Source organism: Pipra filicauda, unplaced genomic scaffold (genome assembly GCF_003945595.2).
Source record: "Pipra filicauda isolate LSUMZ 115617 unplaced genomic scaffold, ASM394559v2 scaffold403_size635245_pilon, whole genome shotgun sequence".
NCBI classification, from domain to species: domain Eukaryota; kingdom Metazoa; phylum Chordata; class Aves; order Passeriformes; family Pipridae; genus Pipra; species Pipra filicauda.
This window is the reverse complement of record NW_024104536.1, coordinates 423,727-441,541: the sequence shown is the minus strand read 5'-3', so window position 1 is coordinate 441,541 and position 17,815 is coordinate 423,727. Positions and strand designations below refer to the sequence as shown.

The 17,815-nt window shown below is 36.1% G+C and overlaps 1 protein-coding gene across 7 annotated transcripts in view; it reads right to left on the bottom strand.

Annotated features, from left to right (window-relative positions):
* DOP1A (DOP1 leucine zipper like protein A) overlaps positions 1-17,815 on the bottom strand; it is a 61,559-nt gene that overhangs the window by 28,567 nt on the left and 15,177 nt on the right. For 2 of the 7 annotated variants that reach the window (XM_027743197.2, XM_027743202.2), the window contains exons 5-15: positions 16,699-16,888; positions 16,034-16,132; positions 14,829-14,928; positions 12,236-12,345; positions 10,846-10,954; positions 9,946-10,066; positions 8,957-9,076; positions 7,175-7,289; positions 6,719-6,748; positions 6,109-6,342; positions 2,277-2,901 (exon numbers count right to left, since the gene is read on the bottom strand). In XM_027743197.2, coding sequence (XP_027598998.1) covers positions 2,277-2,901; positions 6,109-6,342; positions 6,719-6,748; positions 7,175-7,289; positions 8,957-9,076; positions 9,946-10,066; positions 10,846-10,954; positions 12,236-12,345; positions 14,829-14,928; positions 16,034-16,132; positions 16,699-16,888 — 1,853 coding nt within the window. Of the gene's footprint in view, positions 1-2,276; positions 2,902-6,108; positions 6,343-6,718; positions 6,749-7,174; positions 7,290-8,956; positions 9,077-9,945; positions 10,067-10,845; positions 10,955-12,235; positions 12,346-12,449; positions 14,405-14,828; positions 14,929-16,033; positions 16,133-16,698; positions 16,889-17,815 lie in introns of those variants that run through there. The other 5 variants (XM_027743200.2, XM_027743203.2, XM_027743201.2 and 2 more) reach the window with 3 other exon arrangements.

Below are 17,815 nucleotides of genomic sequence, written 5' to 3'. Positions count from 1 at the left end.
CACCCTTTTATTTTAGAGATACCAAAGTAACTTCTCTTAAAACTTCGAAAAGACTGTATTGACTGTGTTCCTAAAAAGGCAAATGCTGCTAGAATCAGACACAAGTGAAGAAGTGTTATTTAACAGAAAAAATACAGCACCTATTTAGAATCAAGTGAAGAACAATGCAATTTCTAATTTATATCCACAGTAGTTAATTTTGAAATATAAACTGAAGCCTAAATACTCCTAACAATTCCATACAGTGTTCTAGAGTTTACAGATATAACCATTGTTCTCAGCTTCACTTAGTTCCCTTTTTAATTTCTTCAATTAAAGACAGCTGAGAAATTAAGCATACAGCAAAATTTAAGCACAATTATGTTCTATCAATATCAGATTATTTTGGCTCCTTCAAATAAACAGACTGATGACTCTCCAGGGTGATTAAGAGCAATTGGGTCACACCACTAATGGAACCCATCAAAAACATGTTCCAAATTTAGGAACTCTTCAATAAAAACAACCTCTTCTGCAGTATAAAAACCCATATCAATGGGTGGTGTGAGAATTACGGTAACTATCTTCTTCCATTCTCTGTTCCACTGGAATTCTGTGTTACAGGAAGTAGCACTCCGGGACAGCTACACAGCCCCATTCCCCTCAGTATTCCCATATGCCCTGCCATTCTGTGCAACAAATGTTTGTATTTGAAACACAATTCTTCCCATTGTTTTTACCCACCTACAATTTATGCTTATTCTTCAAACTTGCACCGTTTAATAGACTGTAAAGAGGACATCACAAATGGGAAGGTTCAGATGATGAACAAGAAACACAAATCCAAGACATTTAACAAAAAGTAAAAAGGACTCCTAGAATTACTGCCTTCATACGAGGCACATACTACTCAAGCTCTAGAGGCTTTCTGCTCTGTGGTGGGCAAGGCAGCGATAATCAAAAGTGCTACATGCACAAACAGGTCAGAAGCAAACAGCTGACTTGTAAAATATTTTTAGCCTTTAGACACAACACTCATTTGTAGGCTGCTAGTTTTTGGGAAAAATAAATAAATAAAAATTCACATTTCCAGGGTCATATCCTTAGACAGATCTCTTACAAAACGTAGTAGATCTTTAGCATTGTAATACCCTTAATTAATAACAGTTACAACCAAGTTGCCTTCAACTGACATAAATACTTGATATGACTGGATGTTATGAAGTCAAATATGTGCTCTGCTCCTGGCTGTGTAATGAAGAGATATACACAACATATCTTAAAGACCACAGAAATAGAAGCAGCAGTCAAATTAACATGCTTGTTTCCAAAAGCCAAAAAACTACTCATCTCCAAACACTGCCCACCCCTTAGCCTTGAACAGATCTTGAAAATTGTGGATAGGAAACAAAAAGCTGCAACCATGAAGTTTCCTCAAAAAAAATAAAATCACAGAAGCTGACTATGACAGTAGCCAAAATTATTGTAACTATTTCTTGCATTCTCCAAGCATATCCACCATGACATCATTTTAAGGAGCAACTCTTAAACTGCAGACCAAAAATAGAACAAAAAAGTGGAACTGTAAATTGAAGACTACAAACTGTAAAACTAGACTGTCCATCTAGAACATACCATTTTACAGTAAACCCTAGCTGTCAATGTTTAAATTACATCTTTATCTGTATCTGAATGGTTTCACCTATCTGTGAACACATCCATACTTCACAAATCTCACCATTTTTATTTTGTTTACTAATGCAAGTGTAGCCTGAAGAACTTCTTGCAAGAACTGTTCCTTTAATGGGAGCAAAGTAGACTTAATGCATTTCTTATCTGGTATGATTTTTATTAGACAGCAGCTTACAATTTCCATGTATTGCCAAAGTGATCAATGCGCAAATCAATCTAAAATTGCTAAAATGAAGCTAAAAATGTACTTGATGTGAGCTGTGGCCATTACAAAATATTACAAAGAAAACATCGTGGATCCATACAGTAAAGAACATCTGACAATCCCAATTCTACTCTCAAGTTTCAGTTTGCATAATTTATATTTGTCACCCGAATATTGATTGGTATCAAATCCCATGCCAGCAATATTCTTAAAAACCTATGAGAAAATAATTTAGTTTCCAAAAAGCAAACCAATTGCTACAGAAGAAAACTTGCATTTCTGAGAACAGCAGCAAACAGCAACACACACAAAGCATGAATACTATTACTCTAATTTTTTTTTTTGGGGGGAGAGGGGGAATAAAAATTAATATCTTAAGATAAATAAGAGTGCAGCTTACCAACTTCAGGCTTCCCAGGATGTAATTCCGAAGTACGGTTTCCTTCAGCAATGTAAACGGGAAAGCTTGAACATTCAAGATACAGTTGACAAGCAGCAATAAAGGCAGGAAGGTACTCTTTTGGTGGTGTTTTCTTGTTTGTTTTCTTTACCTTAGCATCATCTTGTGATTCTCTGTCCTGTTTTGTGCTCTGTCCTTGCACTGTAGTGAGGTCCACCGGAAGCTCTGCCCCCAAGGGCTGAGACAAGGAATTACTCTGAATGATATACAGGTTGATAAATCTGGTTAAAAACTGTTGGACATACTCCAAACAGCACTGCATTGCAGTCTTTTGGATCGTTTTACCACTACGAGTTGCTGCCCCCTGTGTCATTATGGAAGGAGGCTGTACAATGGTCTCCTCGGATCCCACAGTTGATGCTGTCTCAGTCTCTGAGGATGTGCTACCAATAATAGGAATGCCAGGTGCACCGTGACCTTCATTCAGTGCTCTGTCAATGTCATCAGTTGTATCTGCCTGGTATTGTACAAACTCAGTGAATCCACTTTCCGATGATCGACTGCTTGGAGGATTTTCACCATCTTCAAACACATCGTTAGGATTTTCAAGTGAAACTGATGGCACCTGAGTGAAATAAAAGTTTAATGACTGTTCAAAATGGGTTATTTCAGTCTTAGTGAGAAAATATTTATTTGCATCTGCATCTGAAAGCAAAAAGTCTATTCCACGGTATTAAATCTATTAATATAAATATATTTTATGCAAAATGATGTTTGGTGCTTCAGTAAGCCTGCCAGACCAAGCTAACAATAAAAAAAATGCTTATCAAGCAAAATGTTTTAAATATTATTGCTTTTAACCTTTTCTTCATATCATAATCATGTCTACTTTATTATGAAAGAATGCTGAAATGTGTAGGCACAAGGTATAACTAATTTATACAGCATCATAAACCAAAAGATTCATACATCAAAGAAAAAACCCTTACTTCAGCAGAAAACAGGACACTGAACTATGTTGCATATAGTCATTTTAGCTAGCAAGATTATATTAATACTTTAGATTTTAGCATGTTTACAAAAGGACAAGATATTTCTTTGTTAATCTGCTAATGCTGCAGTCGTAAAGGAGCAACAAGTGCTTGCAGGCAAAGGAGACAAAAAAGATGTCAGCCAAGAAGAATGGGAAGATGTGAGAGACTATGTAAAAGTATACGCTTCTCTGATCATCCTTTTGAAGTTCTCGCTGTACAGGTAAATAACCACATTAAATATTAAATTATTTTTACCTAATGACTGTCTAAATACATTAATGGTAGAAGAACCACAACTATCAAAGTTTTGTCTCATTTGGAAGGTACAATCAGCATAATTTAACAGAACAACTACAAGTTGCCAAAACACCTTAGAAAGTGAACGGTGGAGCTGTAATACAAGAATAAAATCTTTCATAACCTAAAAACATTTTTCCCATTTCCACATGTATAGTAATAAAGCCAGCTCAATTTATCAGTAAAATGTATGCTCTCTGACTTCTATTAATTGTGTATGGAATCTTAATTTATAGCTATATATATGGCACAACTTTAACTAACCAGCATCTTTCTTCTTGTATACCAATCCCCAGATCTGGAAGATGGGTATTTTGTTCAAATACGGAGTTATAATTATGAAAGAAGACAAACTTTTAATTTAAAAACTACTAATCATTTGCAACTAGAAAGGATATAAGTCATCTCCTTAGAAATGAGAAAGAAGGGTTGTTCCAGAAACAACATTTCTTCATGACTCATTGTGTGCCTTAATTCCCCATGAATTCAGAAGAATATGTACAAATCTGATGAATGATTTCTCAAAAAGAACCCACAGTGACATTCTGGACTGTTCTGGCCCTCTGTAGTTTTCCTGGTAACTGGTAGCACAGTCTCTGCTTCCTTTGTGGAAGCTTTAGTGTGGAAACAACTAAAACAGAAATGCAGGAATCGATGGGAGTAAATGCAGGTGCTCTCATACTTCTGAACCTGACATCTTACTGGAGATGGCAAATGTTGACTGAGATCTAACAGGCTCAGAAGTTGTTTTTCTGTCTGATACCCTAATCCCTAGACATCTTAAATATGGAATTTGAGTATGATGTAAAAATACTAATAACTTTTTCTATTAATAAATAAAAACAGAGACATCATTATATATGGGAAATTATGTCTTGCTTTACCAGAGGTGGAGTAAGAATGAAAATCTGTTTGAGCTAGTATCACAGAAAACAGCGTATATAGAAAAAAATGCATATACTAAAAAGCTTGGAAAGACAAAAATGGTGACCCTGTTTTATTAAATACAATGTAAAATCAATTAGAAACATGTCAATTGAATTCACTCTATCTCTTTTAACAGAAACCATGGCCACATATGAGTCAGTTGTAATTGAAAGCAAAAGGTTATAGAAGGTTCAAAGGGCAACTTCAAACGGGGTTTATTAAAAATAAAACCAAATCCAACCAACCGAAAAAATCCACCCCCCCCACCCCACCCCCCCAAAAAAGAAAAGAACAAAACCAGGCAGGTATCAACTAGCTAGAAAGAATAAGGGTAGGATCCTCAATAAAGGATGATGGAGTCCTAAGGGACAAGGTGAACATGAGCCAGCAGTAGACCCTTTTGGTGAAGAAGGCCAACCACATAAAGGACTGCACTACCAAAAGTACAGTCAGCAAGTCAAGGGAAGCGATCAGTCCCCTTCTCTGCAGCAAGTTTAAGACCACAACTGGAATACTGTATCCAAGTTTGCACTCAGTAGAACAAAACAAACACTGATGTATTGAGTTCATCCCCTGGAAGGCCACCACAGGGGCTCCTGAGATAGAAGGAAAGCTCAGAGAGTTGGATTTACTCAGTTTGAAAGAACGCTAAAAGTTATGGAGGGAGTGAAGGTGTCTTTATTGCTGTCTGAGAGTTCCCATTAAGTAGTTGAAAAGATGGAGGTGTGCTCAGAAATTCACAGTGAAAGAACAAGAGGCAACCAACATGAGCTGCAACAATGGAAATTCTGACTAAATAACACAGGGCAAACAAACAAGCTGTACAGAGAAGTTGTGGTCACTTCATCCTTGGAGATATTCAAAACTAAGATGGATATGACCCTGAGTGGCGTGACCTAGCTTTAAGTAAAATCTAGCTTTGAAATTAGCCCTGCTTTGAGCCATGCTCTGCAACTATCACTTCCAACTTAATTTGTCCTATGATGTTTCCTTACTCTCTTCAGCCGGAAAACAAGGATTTCAGGGCATGTCACTTAACATACCTCACAGAGCCATGGTAGCTCTGTGTAGACCAAACTAAACTATGTTAAAAGTGAAAGAGTTGCTGGCTAGTTTGTTTCTTTTATTTCTTTATTAAATGATTCTAAGAACATAAAAGTGGCAGTAAAATAAGTGCTGGGCATTAATCCAATGCACATAAATTGGGTAAAAACAGAATTTCAGTATGACTAATATGTAACCAAAATGGTGAATTCTTTTGAGTCCAGTTATTCTACTTGATCAGACATGTGAAGCGCATTAGAAACTTTAGTTGATTAATTCATTCTTAGGCCCTGATTCTGAAGCGATTTATACATGTTTAATATCAAATCTGGATAAAATTCCTTAAGAATCAAGGTATAGTATCACAACTATAATTTCTTTTGATGATCTAAGTTTCTCATGTGTTGTTGTATATTAAATTAAAACCTAATTAAAAGATTGTAGATGGTTCAGCACTGACTTAGAAAGCCTGCTTTTCTTTTCCACACAAGAAGTATTTTTCCCAAATGCTGCAAAACTTAATTGGTTACCTTTTTATTTTCCCATTCTTTGATGGAGCTGCTGTGTCCACTAGGAAGCTGCAGGATACCATCTGTACCAGCAGATAGCAACGGCGGCTGAACCTTACTAAGGATCTTCGAGCAGAGTCTCAGAGAATCAGTAAGCTCAGACAAATGCAGAGTATTAAGGTGGCTTGTCAACGCAGAAATCATCCTGAGCAACAGCTGAGGCAAGTGTTCTGTCTGTATTTCAATGTAAGTCTCCTAACAAAGGAGTAGTAAAAAACTCAAATTGTAACACCAAATTCCACCCTGAGGTACCTACCATTTGCTTAATTGTATTCTAAACATATGGACCACAGAAAAAGGAAAATTAATATCTTAATATCCAAGAATAAGAAATGCATGCTTTACTAAAAATATTTAGAAAATTAACATTAAAGTTGGGTAACAAACAAATAGTAATATATTTAGCTCTTTTTCAAACTATTACATATTGTTCATTACATAACAAATACGTTACAAAACATAACAATAACAATAAAGAATGCTACTATTATTTTAATAACCTTAAGATAAAAGTTTAAGAATGAAAGATAAGTTATTAAAAACTAAAGGAAAAACAGGCTAATTGCCATACCTGACACAGGACTCTCATACTTCTAGTAGGCTTTAAAATGAGAAAGCAAAGAATTGAGGAAAGACAGCTATAGAAAAAAGTTCCAACAGTCTTTGCTACATTAAGCAATGACAACAGAAGAAGAAGATACATCTTATTTGACATTTTAAAAAATCCTTAAAAGAAAGCTGCACATTTAAACTAGCATATCAAGCTACAAAAGACTATGCTTGTAATGAATACAGAGAAGAGAAAATGAGGACAGACCAAAATTTTCAGGTATAAGCATCATAAAAACCACTTCACTTATGTGCAACCAGTCTATCAAGAATCATATAGTAAAACAAAAATTTCTTTCAATGGTGTCCACCAGTTAATGGCAATATATTTTCAGGGAAAAACAGGTATATATAGTATTTCTGTAGACTCTAAATATACAGAATCCCAATATTAGCAATGAATAAAGCAAATTCTTACCAAAGAAACAATATCCAACAAAAAATCCACTAACAAGCAGAAATTTGTCAGAGGTAACTCAGATTGCTCGCTATCACCTCCAGGCCCAGTTTGAAGTCTGGCATGTAATGTCCTCCTGCAAAATTCAAACAGGCTTTCACAATATTTTTCCCTTCCCCTTACATTGAGCATATTTATGTAACTTAATGCAAAGTTGTATACATCGGGGATGCTTATAAACCAATAAGCAACCTCTTTTTTACTGTTAAGTAGCTTATTTTGCCCCATGGCATTCTGTCAGAAAAAGCAGCAAACAGCCTTTCAGTGTAAAACAGTCTTCATTTGTAAAAAATTCAGGCTACAGAAAATTGAGAATGGAAGACAATAACTTACATAATACAGCAGCTCATGTAGAAAAAAGAAAAAAACCAAAAAACATTATCCAGATTTCATTTATTTATTAATAAGGCAATTTGGTATCCATGTTTACAGTAACACCATTTATACGCAGAGAAATACTCACCTGCTTCCTAGTTGGCTGTAGACGACTTTGTTTACTTTAGCAATTCAATCCAACATACAAAAATCAAGTCACAGACATGTTGGAAGGAATTTCATCTACTTCAACTTCTCACACTGAGCAGGACTGCTAAAAAACCTAGATAAATTCATCCACATCTGTCTAGCAGAGTTCTGGAAATCTCATAAGGAAGCTCCACAGCCTTCCTGGTTTCCACTGTTCCATCTCTTCCACTGCTGCACCATGTTCTTAGCAAAGCATTTCTGAAAGTCCAATCTTAACCTTTCAGCCAATTTTTGTTCCTGTCACTTGTTTTCCATCAGCCACTACCAAAAGTATGGCTGTATCAACCTTGGAAATGCCCTTCAGGAAGTCATAGGCTGCCATTCAATTTCCCTCTTTGCCAGGCTAAGCCAAGCTTACCTAACTCAACCTTCCATGCAGTGTCCTGTGACTGACCATCTAAGCAGTTCTCTACTAGAGACTCTTCACTTTCTCAGCACTCCTCCTCAGGAATGCCCAAAGCTGGACATGATATTCCACATGTGACCTTAGAAACACTAAGTGAAAGGAAAAATAACTTCCTTTCACCTGCTGCCCAGGCTCCTCATAACGTAGTCCAAGACACGGTTTTCTTTGCTCAGTACAGCATACTGTTGGCCTCATAAGACAAATTTGTGTCGAAATATCTTAATATATTAGTAAGCAATGAAAAAACATTTTCTACAGATTTCATTTGAAATCCCTACATCATCTATCCCTTGCTACAGCAACAACCCCTGCGCTACTGTGGTCCCTTCATCTGTTTCTTTTCCATTAATATAGTCAGTTATCCCTTATTTACTATGTCCCCTCCCATAGCTCTCTTTGTCATGCACAGAGTTCCCATCCTTCTTCTTCTGTAAAAGAGTGGAGGAAAAGACAACATGTTCCACAAGTCACTCTTGGTAAAGCTGACAGGTTTGCCAGACACCTGTCCTGGAGTAATCCCGTCCTGGACAGATAGAACAAAAACTAGCTTTGAGATCACTCTGGAGTGTCCCCTTCAGTAGAGGGGCTAACTCCGACTTTTGATTTTACTCAGACACTGAGTTTGTGAGAACTCACATTCCTGAAACCCACAACCACACTTTGGATATCGGCCAAAAGATCAAAGTTAAAGGGATAGAGGAGAAAAAGACTTACAGACTAAATGATCTCATAAGACTAACTTCTATGAAGAGGAACGTTAAGAAAAGTTAACTTCAACTTTACACATACAGAGGTTAAATATTATCACCTACCTACAACATTCTTCAAACCAACGAGCAATGTAATCCCACATATAATAAGGCTCAAAGGAATTGAAAAGAAGATTGGCAGTTTTAATCAATTCCGCCGTTTTCTTGTTTTCTCTCAGTTTGCTGAAAGAAAATAAAAGGAACATTTTATATTTTTACACTTCATTTTAAAGTTACGTAACTACACATCGCTGTGAGTTTACCCACTGCCAGTTAACACTGACAAATTATCCTCCCCTCATTCCTACAGTGGTTGTTGCTCTAGGGCTTAGTATATTGGCAGGCTGGTCATACCAATGTCTTTTCACAGTTGCTAGGTTTCTTCTCCATCCTTGCTTTAGTAGTTGTCTCTTAACTACATTTTTAATAAATCTGTTCTCCCATGATTTTGTTCCTACAGTTGTTTCTCCCACCCAGCTTTGAATTTCCCTTTTCTCTCCACCCTTTAAGATATTCAACTCAAATCCTGAAACACTTTATTTTCCACTCTGGCTGTCTTGCAGCACTTTTCATTTTTACTCTACTCTTTTTTTTTTTTGAAGAATGCAGATGTAAAGAATACCACAACTAATCAAATAAGCATTGTTGTCATGGATAAAGAATAAAACATACACTAAATACTAAAAAAAGTAAAAATAATAAAAGCCATAGCCCTTCATACCTTTGTGCTAAACATAGAAGATGCAATTAATGTCAATAGATCCTGTTTCATGAAGAAAACGAGTCACAGTCCCACAAGCTTCACAGTCATGATTTCAGCAACAAAGATATATTATTTAATACAAAATCAGGCTTTGGAATGGGCTGCTAAGGGAAGTGGTGGATTCTCCGTCCCTGGAGGTTTTTAAGATGAGACTGGATACGGCACTTAGTGCCATGGTCTAGTAACCACAGCAGTAGTGAATCAAGGGTTGGACTTGATGATCTCAGAGGTCCCTTCCAACCCAGCTGATTCTGTGATTCTATGAAAATACATTCTACTCATTATTCACCTGCTTAGCTGTGCGTGATCTTTGTTGAAAGATGGTTCTGCCTGAAGCTCCAGTTCTGCTTTGCACTGTGTATATAATGTTCGAAACACTTCAATCAATACATCCTCTAGTATGGCAGGGCCTATGGAGAAATACCAGTAGTCATGCAGTTGTATTATAGCACCGCCAACAGTCCACAGCTGAAAGCTATCCAAATCATTAGCTAGCTTTGGTCACTGAAACCATAGAATTCCTTCTGGTCCAACCTTGATTTTTTTCAGTCACCTCCGAAATTATATTCCAAGTTAAAAGGCAAGATATCCAACACTTAAGTGTTGTAAATACTTTTGTCCCACAGTCCTCTGCACTCATTTGGTAAAGAGGGCATTTAAAGACTTTAAATAGGGGAAAGGAAAATTAAAAAGAAACACCAAAAACAAATCCAAAATAACTACCCACATAACAAACAAAATACTTGCTTCCTTTGGATAAATTCTTCTGAAAAAAAAAAAACAACCAAACTTTTTTTTTTTAATATCTATCATCTCTGTGTGTATGTTAGAAGAAAGAACAAATTATTCCCAAAAACAACAGCTGAGATTTTAAAATAGTGAAAGTCACTGTTTGATGAAAGAAATGGAAAAGATCCAATCTGCATTTTTTCCAACATGCAGTCAGTTCTCTCTATGACTAACTTACTGTTTCCTGTGTAGAAGGTAGAAGAAATGGCATTTGGTAAAAGGTAAATTTAATGAATACATTACATTAAACACAAAACACACATACAGCTTGGCAGACCTAAGAAATCCTCACCCGCTAGTACTAAGAATATAGCTTTTCAATTTGATTAACAAGAGAGAAATATCCTCACAGCAAAACTACATAAAACAAATTAAAGATTAGCAGAAATACAAAAATTACCTAGTTCAGGCTTATCCAGCAAACTGATAAGAATTCGAAAAGGCTTTAAGTCTTGCATTAATGTGCTTTCTTCTCCCTGCCCATTAATTTGTAATATTCCAACCATTGCCTACAAAGAAAAAAAGCATATCAGGAAAACAAAAATAAAACCAGAAAACATTTTCTTGGAAAAAAAAAAGAAGCAATAGGAGTTGCACATAAAGGGAAAATTATTAGTGGACACCACTATTTCATCTCACTGCAGCTCAGTCTCTCCATGTTGAAGTATTCTCTCAACTTTGCCTATTAGAATATTTCTGTTGAACAGAACTTGATAACTTATGTATATTTAAAATCAAAATAAAATATTATACACAGATACCAACTCAATAATTCATCAGAATAAGACAGAAGACACGAGAGGTAATGAAGAAATTATTTGAGAAGGTATGGAGACATTACGGGCTTAATAAATAATAATCTGCCCTTCTAGAATATACTCACCAAGGTGACAGAAAACTTTCTTGACTGAATAGCAATGACAACTTCAAAACAAATGGGGAAACTGAGTTTCTAAACCAAAGCATTTTAGGGAATGAGCCAGAGAATTAAAAAAAGCCCAATGAAACAGGAACAGATTTTGCTTAGTTTTCTCTCTAAACTAGTTAGTTTCTTTTACAGTTTCTAAAAAAGGAGAACAGAGAAGAGAGAGGAGAGAGATAGGAAAGAACAGAGGCATGAAAACTGGTTCAACCCCACTATCTGCTATAAACCAAGTATTATCAGCCAGTATCCAGAAAGAAAAATATTCTGTACTTGAATATGCCTCTAGAAGGTCAGAAATATATGGAGATGGACTGCAAAACCAAAACACAAAGAGACTGCTAAGGAAGAAGGCAGAAAGAAGCAATGCTTTTGAAGTCTTTCAAAAGACAGAAAATGGTTTTAGAAGGCATATGCAATTTGTATTATGTAGAGCAGGCCACATGTTCTAACGTCCACAGTCTTTTCAGACAGGAAAGCTTTAATGACACCGATTAAACCAGAAAGATGGACAGATTAAAAAAGACTATAACCTAGTAACAAATGCCTGTAGGCAAAACTGTAGCTCATTCAGGGCTCTCCTCCACACCTGGATAATTTCTGAATCATCTGCCATGGGAGGCAGATGGGTGAGAGTGCCACAGAGGTCCTTGCTGCACTGGAATTCTGGGGTTATGTCCTCATCTGTACAACAGCAGATCTCACCAGCTTCAGATAAAACTGAAGTGCTAGCTCTGTGCTGGGTATCAGCTTTGAGAGTTGGGATGAGCTAAATATTCACGTGGCAAGTCAAAATATAAAGAGACAGCAACTTTGATCAGGATCTATTTATAAAGATATATACCACAATAAACCATCGTATAGCTACCTGGACTAACATCTCCTTAGAGAAGGTGTTGAAATAGTAAGTGGCATGCTCCTCGGGATTGCTGTGCCTTGTGCTTCTGGGTCCTACAAGGGCACCATTGTTATCAAAACCTTCAAGCAAACAAAAGACAAAGCAAATAAGTACTTGTCCCTTAACAGAATATATTGCCAATTTCTTTAAACTAGAGATCAACTCACTAGCACTGATAACTTACCAAGATGAAGTCCAAGTCATGTTGGCAAGAGAAAGATGATTTTATAGAGTTTAATACAAGAAACTAAGTGATACTTCCATGCAAGCAGTTTGCACACAAATTAAAAACTTTAGTTTTATGCAACATTATTAACCAAATTACATCTTGCACTATAGAAAAATGTTCACAAACACCATACAAACCACAGAGAGTATCTTAAAAGAAAAAAACCTGTTGCACAAAAATATTTCAGTATTAATGAGAACACAAAATTCAGTGTTTTAAATATAAAGAGATGATCATCAAAACACAATGACATGACTAAGGCACTTGGAGAGAATATCAGCCACATTACAAAAACAAAATCAATTTTGTTATTCAAAATTACATGGAGGAGATGGACCTTTGTATTGTTAGTTTGTATCTTTTCCCACAGAAAAAATAGGCTTAAGGAATAAAAAACCCCCCAACAAACAGGTTGGTCAGGATTTCACCCTGTTCCACAGAAACGTTTTCCAGTTTTGTCCTGAAGTGACAAAAATACAAGGAAAGCTTAAGAAGATGCATGCCCTTTAGCAGCAAGTTAAAACAACCACAGTTGACAATAGTTAAGATAACCTGATTTAAAGAGATCTAATATGATTTTTATTCCTAGAGAATGTTAATAGTCACTCTGAGCTATAAAACAATAGGAAGAAATAGCTAACACTGAAGTTAAATAATGTTAAACAGAACATCAGACTTCAGAGAGTGTTCCAACGTAACTGACCCCCCTCTCTCAATGTTTTATATTAGGAGTAGAATATCATAATAATAGAAAAGCAGCACAAAACCAAATGGAAAACAAACAAAAAACATATTGTCAGAAAGTTTGTCCAAACATATAGCAAACAGAGGCAGTAGCTGTTCACAACACAGGATCAGGAACAATCACTGCAAAACTGTTTTCTGAAAGTGTATTATCTTTCTATGTTCATGAAATAGCTGTAAAAGAAGGTTCCACAACTAAATACATAGCACAATATTTTAAACACATAAAATATCTTTTTCAATGATAGCAAAAGGCACATCTAATCCATCAAATTTAGATGAATTATTAGTACAGTGTTTAATATAGAAATTATTTTTTCCCTAAATTGGAAAACGCATGTATGGAGCATGACATTGCATTTTGTTGTCTTTCTTTAAAATATGACTAATTTACAAGTCAGTGTCTGGAGAAATTATTAACTAAATAAGACAAGATTTTCTCATATTTATCTTCTAAACCCCTGCAACTTCTACAGCAACAAAACCAACCCCCTCACTGTTGCTGACTTCATCCCTCCCTTCATCATTTCAGTTCTCTCTCAGAGCCCTTTACTACTCACATCCTTTCTTCCCAGTCACCCACAGGCTACCTGCCTCTGATGTCTTAACTATCAGCTGGGAAAGATACAAGAGCTGATGGGAAGGATTCTGGTAGCCTGAGAAGCACATATGTGCTTGCTGGTGAGCTGGGAAGTCAAACAAAAAGGTAACAGCAGACTGCGAAACAATCTACCCCTCAAGTAGAGAAACACTTTATGTCTCTCCATTCAGTTTCCAGTTCCTATGGTACACTTAGGAACTCCCATAATTTTGTCTTCTCTCAGAGTGAGTTTAAAGAGTAACTGGCCAGATTCATGTGACTACAGGCTTCATTTCCTTAAAATAACAAGGCTGAATAAGAGTAATTGTTTTCTAAAATTTTAGAATTTCTAGTCTTCCAAATATTCCCTAAATAGTTAAGGGCCTTCTAATAGCTATTATTCTCTGCTACCCTCTTCTGAATACATGCTGGTTTCATATAAATATTTAAATGTGTATCATATTGATATTATGCCATTTGGTAGAGGTAAAAGTGTATACCATGCAATTGCTCGATTTTTATTCCAGAAAAGTGTTGAAAAGTGATTGATGATCTGTTAATTCAGTTATGTAAAGATCTAATGAAGTTTAAAGACTCAAGCCATAATATCAATGTTTTTCAGCATCCTTTTCATATCTTCTATACTGTTGTATTCCAACTACCATTTAAACTCTATAATGTCTATTCTCTGTTTTCTTCATTTTACGTTTTCAGACATACAGAAGTTGCCTTTCAGTCTCTATTTCCATGGGCCTAGTACACCAGGCTCTAGCCCGAATGTGGCCCATAACTGCTGCTATAGGAAAACGCACCAATAATTTATACATATTCCAGCATAACATTCTTCATCTTCTCTGTCCATGGAGAGAGACAGTGCCTTTCTTTCTTATGAAGTAAATTAAGTATTTCATTTTTCCAAGAATCTTTCTCCACAATATCGCAAACACTGCTAAGGAACATACAATTCTCCCTCTACTTTTAGTGAACAATGACATGAAATACAAACCTACCCAGAAGCCATGCATAGAGCCTTCGGTTGAGTGACATATCCCTGCGCAGTACTACGTGAAGGGCTGCTGACAAAATTCTGATCATGTCTGGACGTGTTGCCTGAAGAAGTCAGAAACATGATTAAATTTAACTAAGAAAGGTAACACTTTTTCTATGCTATCAGCTTAATGGTCATTAAAGCATAGTTAATTTCATGTTTTGACATTTCTGAATTTGATACAAGAAAACATGATCTTGCTCCTAGGAAACCAAAATATAACTATTATTTGGAATAGATACTTTGTAATAACATGCACCCTTTACGAACAGCAAAAATAATTGACTCTATTAACAGCTCATTTTTGTTACAAGAGATTTCATTTTACTTAGGAGGCAAAAGCCTTGGAAGCAAATTCAACTAAAATCCAGTGTAAAAAAAAAATTACTAAAGAATTTTAAATCCCTTTCAGTTTCTTACTGCTTTAAATGCTTGCATAAGTGTTAATATTAAAAAGTGTTGCATTGATAATTTCATCACTCTAGTACCTAAACAGAGACAATTCAAATATTTCCATAGTCACTGATAAATGTGAATGAAGCACTTCCACAAGTAAGAACACTGTTCTTTTTACATAAAAGTGCAGGTTTTCTCTAATTTCTAACAAGGTGAAAATTATTCTTGTATTACTTTTCCTCCAGGAGTAAAATAAATCATGGATCTTTTAAAAATAGGAAGTGACTAACAATAAATGCTGTCCAAAAAAAACCCCCACAAATTTTAACATCTATCTCCCACTACTGCTAGGGCTAACTACTCACCCAAAACCAGTAATCATTTTCAATTCTCTAGTGTTCTGAATCAGTTATGCTAAGAGGATTAACTTTTGCTGGCTTTGAACCCTGAGAATTAGAAACTTGCAAATGAACAGATAAATTTGCTTTCTCATCAAACTGAAGCAAATTAAAAGCTTCTTCATAGACTAAACATGATAATTTATATTGAGTTTACATGTACAGAAGTTAACTTCAAAGTTAACACATCAAGTTAAAAGAAAGCAGAGATTATGCCATAAGAATAGCAAACCTATCTGAGGAACTCCTACATATGAGTCTTGTTCAAGCTTGGAGAAAATCATTAACGAAAACCAATGAAACACTTCTACTGACTTAAGAAGTGGAATATATTTAGGAGTTTGTCAATTCATCTCTCATGTTAATAACCTACCTGGCTCATGTGGAAAGGAAAACAAAAAAGGATAAGGTCCAACGTGCTCCTCTGTACTAAAACACTGGTATCTTGCACTGATGTGCTTACTGCTTCTACCTAAAGTAATGGCAGACATCCCGAAATAGTTATTTATTATTTTAAGAAGATAGATATAAAAGAGCAGACAAAAATAGGAACAGTTATTTATCAATAGTGGTATGTACAAAATAAAATTATTTTTAAATTTTGAACATTGAGACAATATAAAACAAAAAAATAAAAAGTTTCACCACGGAGGAATCACAGAATCAACAGATTCCCTGAACAATACAAAAACTAAGCTTTTGGTTTTTTATATTACCAATGAATACCTTAAGTTTAAAAGACAAAATAACACTCTATGGATTTTTCAAAAACATACAACAAAACTCTATCACTTTTAACTGAAGCTTGTAATGAATGGAAAGTTTTACACAAAACCTAAGCAGTTCTGAACCTAAGCAGTTCATTCAGCTTTGCAACACTTTTATCATGCACAAAAGCATCAGTTTAAGTGGACCTATAATAAACGTGCATTTTTATCTCTTCAGAGGCTGAGCTCAAAGACAGAGAAAACATCTAAATCCCCCCAAAATACATTACGTAATAACATCAATGTCTTCATTGTTCCACTAAAACATTACCATTAATTCAATGTCACTGCCAATTATGTAGAGTTGGTCCTCCATGGAAAGCTTCCTGTTCAAGTGGGAGAGGACATAAGTGATGCCAGGCAAGCGAACTGCAGGGCTTGTGAGCAGGCTGCCCCAGAGGGCACTGTAGAACGCCGACTGATCCACAGCCGAGGCAACTTTCTCCAACAGCGTGTTTGTTCTGCAGTAAAATCAAGTCAGCTGAATAAGGGCATGTATCACAGCTCATCCCTGCTCCCAGTTTTAATAAATATTACAATTAATTGTTCCAGGAAGGTCAAAATTTTGTTTTCAGAGGCCCCATTATACACTGAAACTTATAATGCAGCCTGAACAGAGTGATCCAACTAGCAAGCCTGTGGGCCAATCTGGCTTGCAAAATGCTTTTGCCTACCCACAACTTCTCCTTATGTATTCCTTATGTTCTCCTTATGTTCAAAGAGCCAAATAACCCCCTCATCTGCTACTTAAAGCCAAGTGTTGCTACAGACAGAGGTTTCAGAGAGACAGCAGGAAAGCATAGCTACTGAAGAATCAAGCAAACGGCTTTTGCCTTCTCATTCCTCGCACTGAGCCTTTCTGGTAAAAACAGGGCATAAAAGTACCACAATTCTTTGAGCACAAGCAATCCCTTCCCCTGTCTTCATTTCTTCCCATTCATGTGGCAGCAACTCCACACCCTATGGCAGGCCCCAGGAGGCAATCTGGGTAGCCCTTGTCCCTGTTGTAGTGATGCCAACTGCACTGTGTGTCTGCCTACATAGAAATAGAAGAAAGTGTTAAATTGCTCTTCACATATAAGTTGTGAAAATTCTTGTTTCTGAAGTTGGAAATATCAAGAATATGTAAGTACGTGAACAATTCCAAGACCTCCAAGTGTTGGAGTGTAACTTCATCCTTTAATATGTTAAGATGCTACCTCAGCACCCCAGACTCTGCAGTCAAGATAACTCAACTGGGGCATAGTCTTGCTTGATAAGAAGTTATTGCCTCCTGGGCCACTCTGCTAGAAATAGAGTAATAATCTATGAAGGTGGGTGAATTATTGTTGTCTTCTACGCGGGTGGTTCAGTGACAAATGAGATGCCACAACAAATATATTTTAATG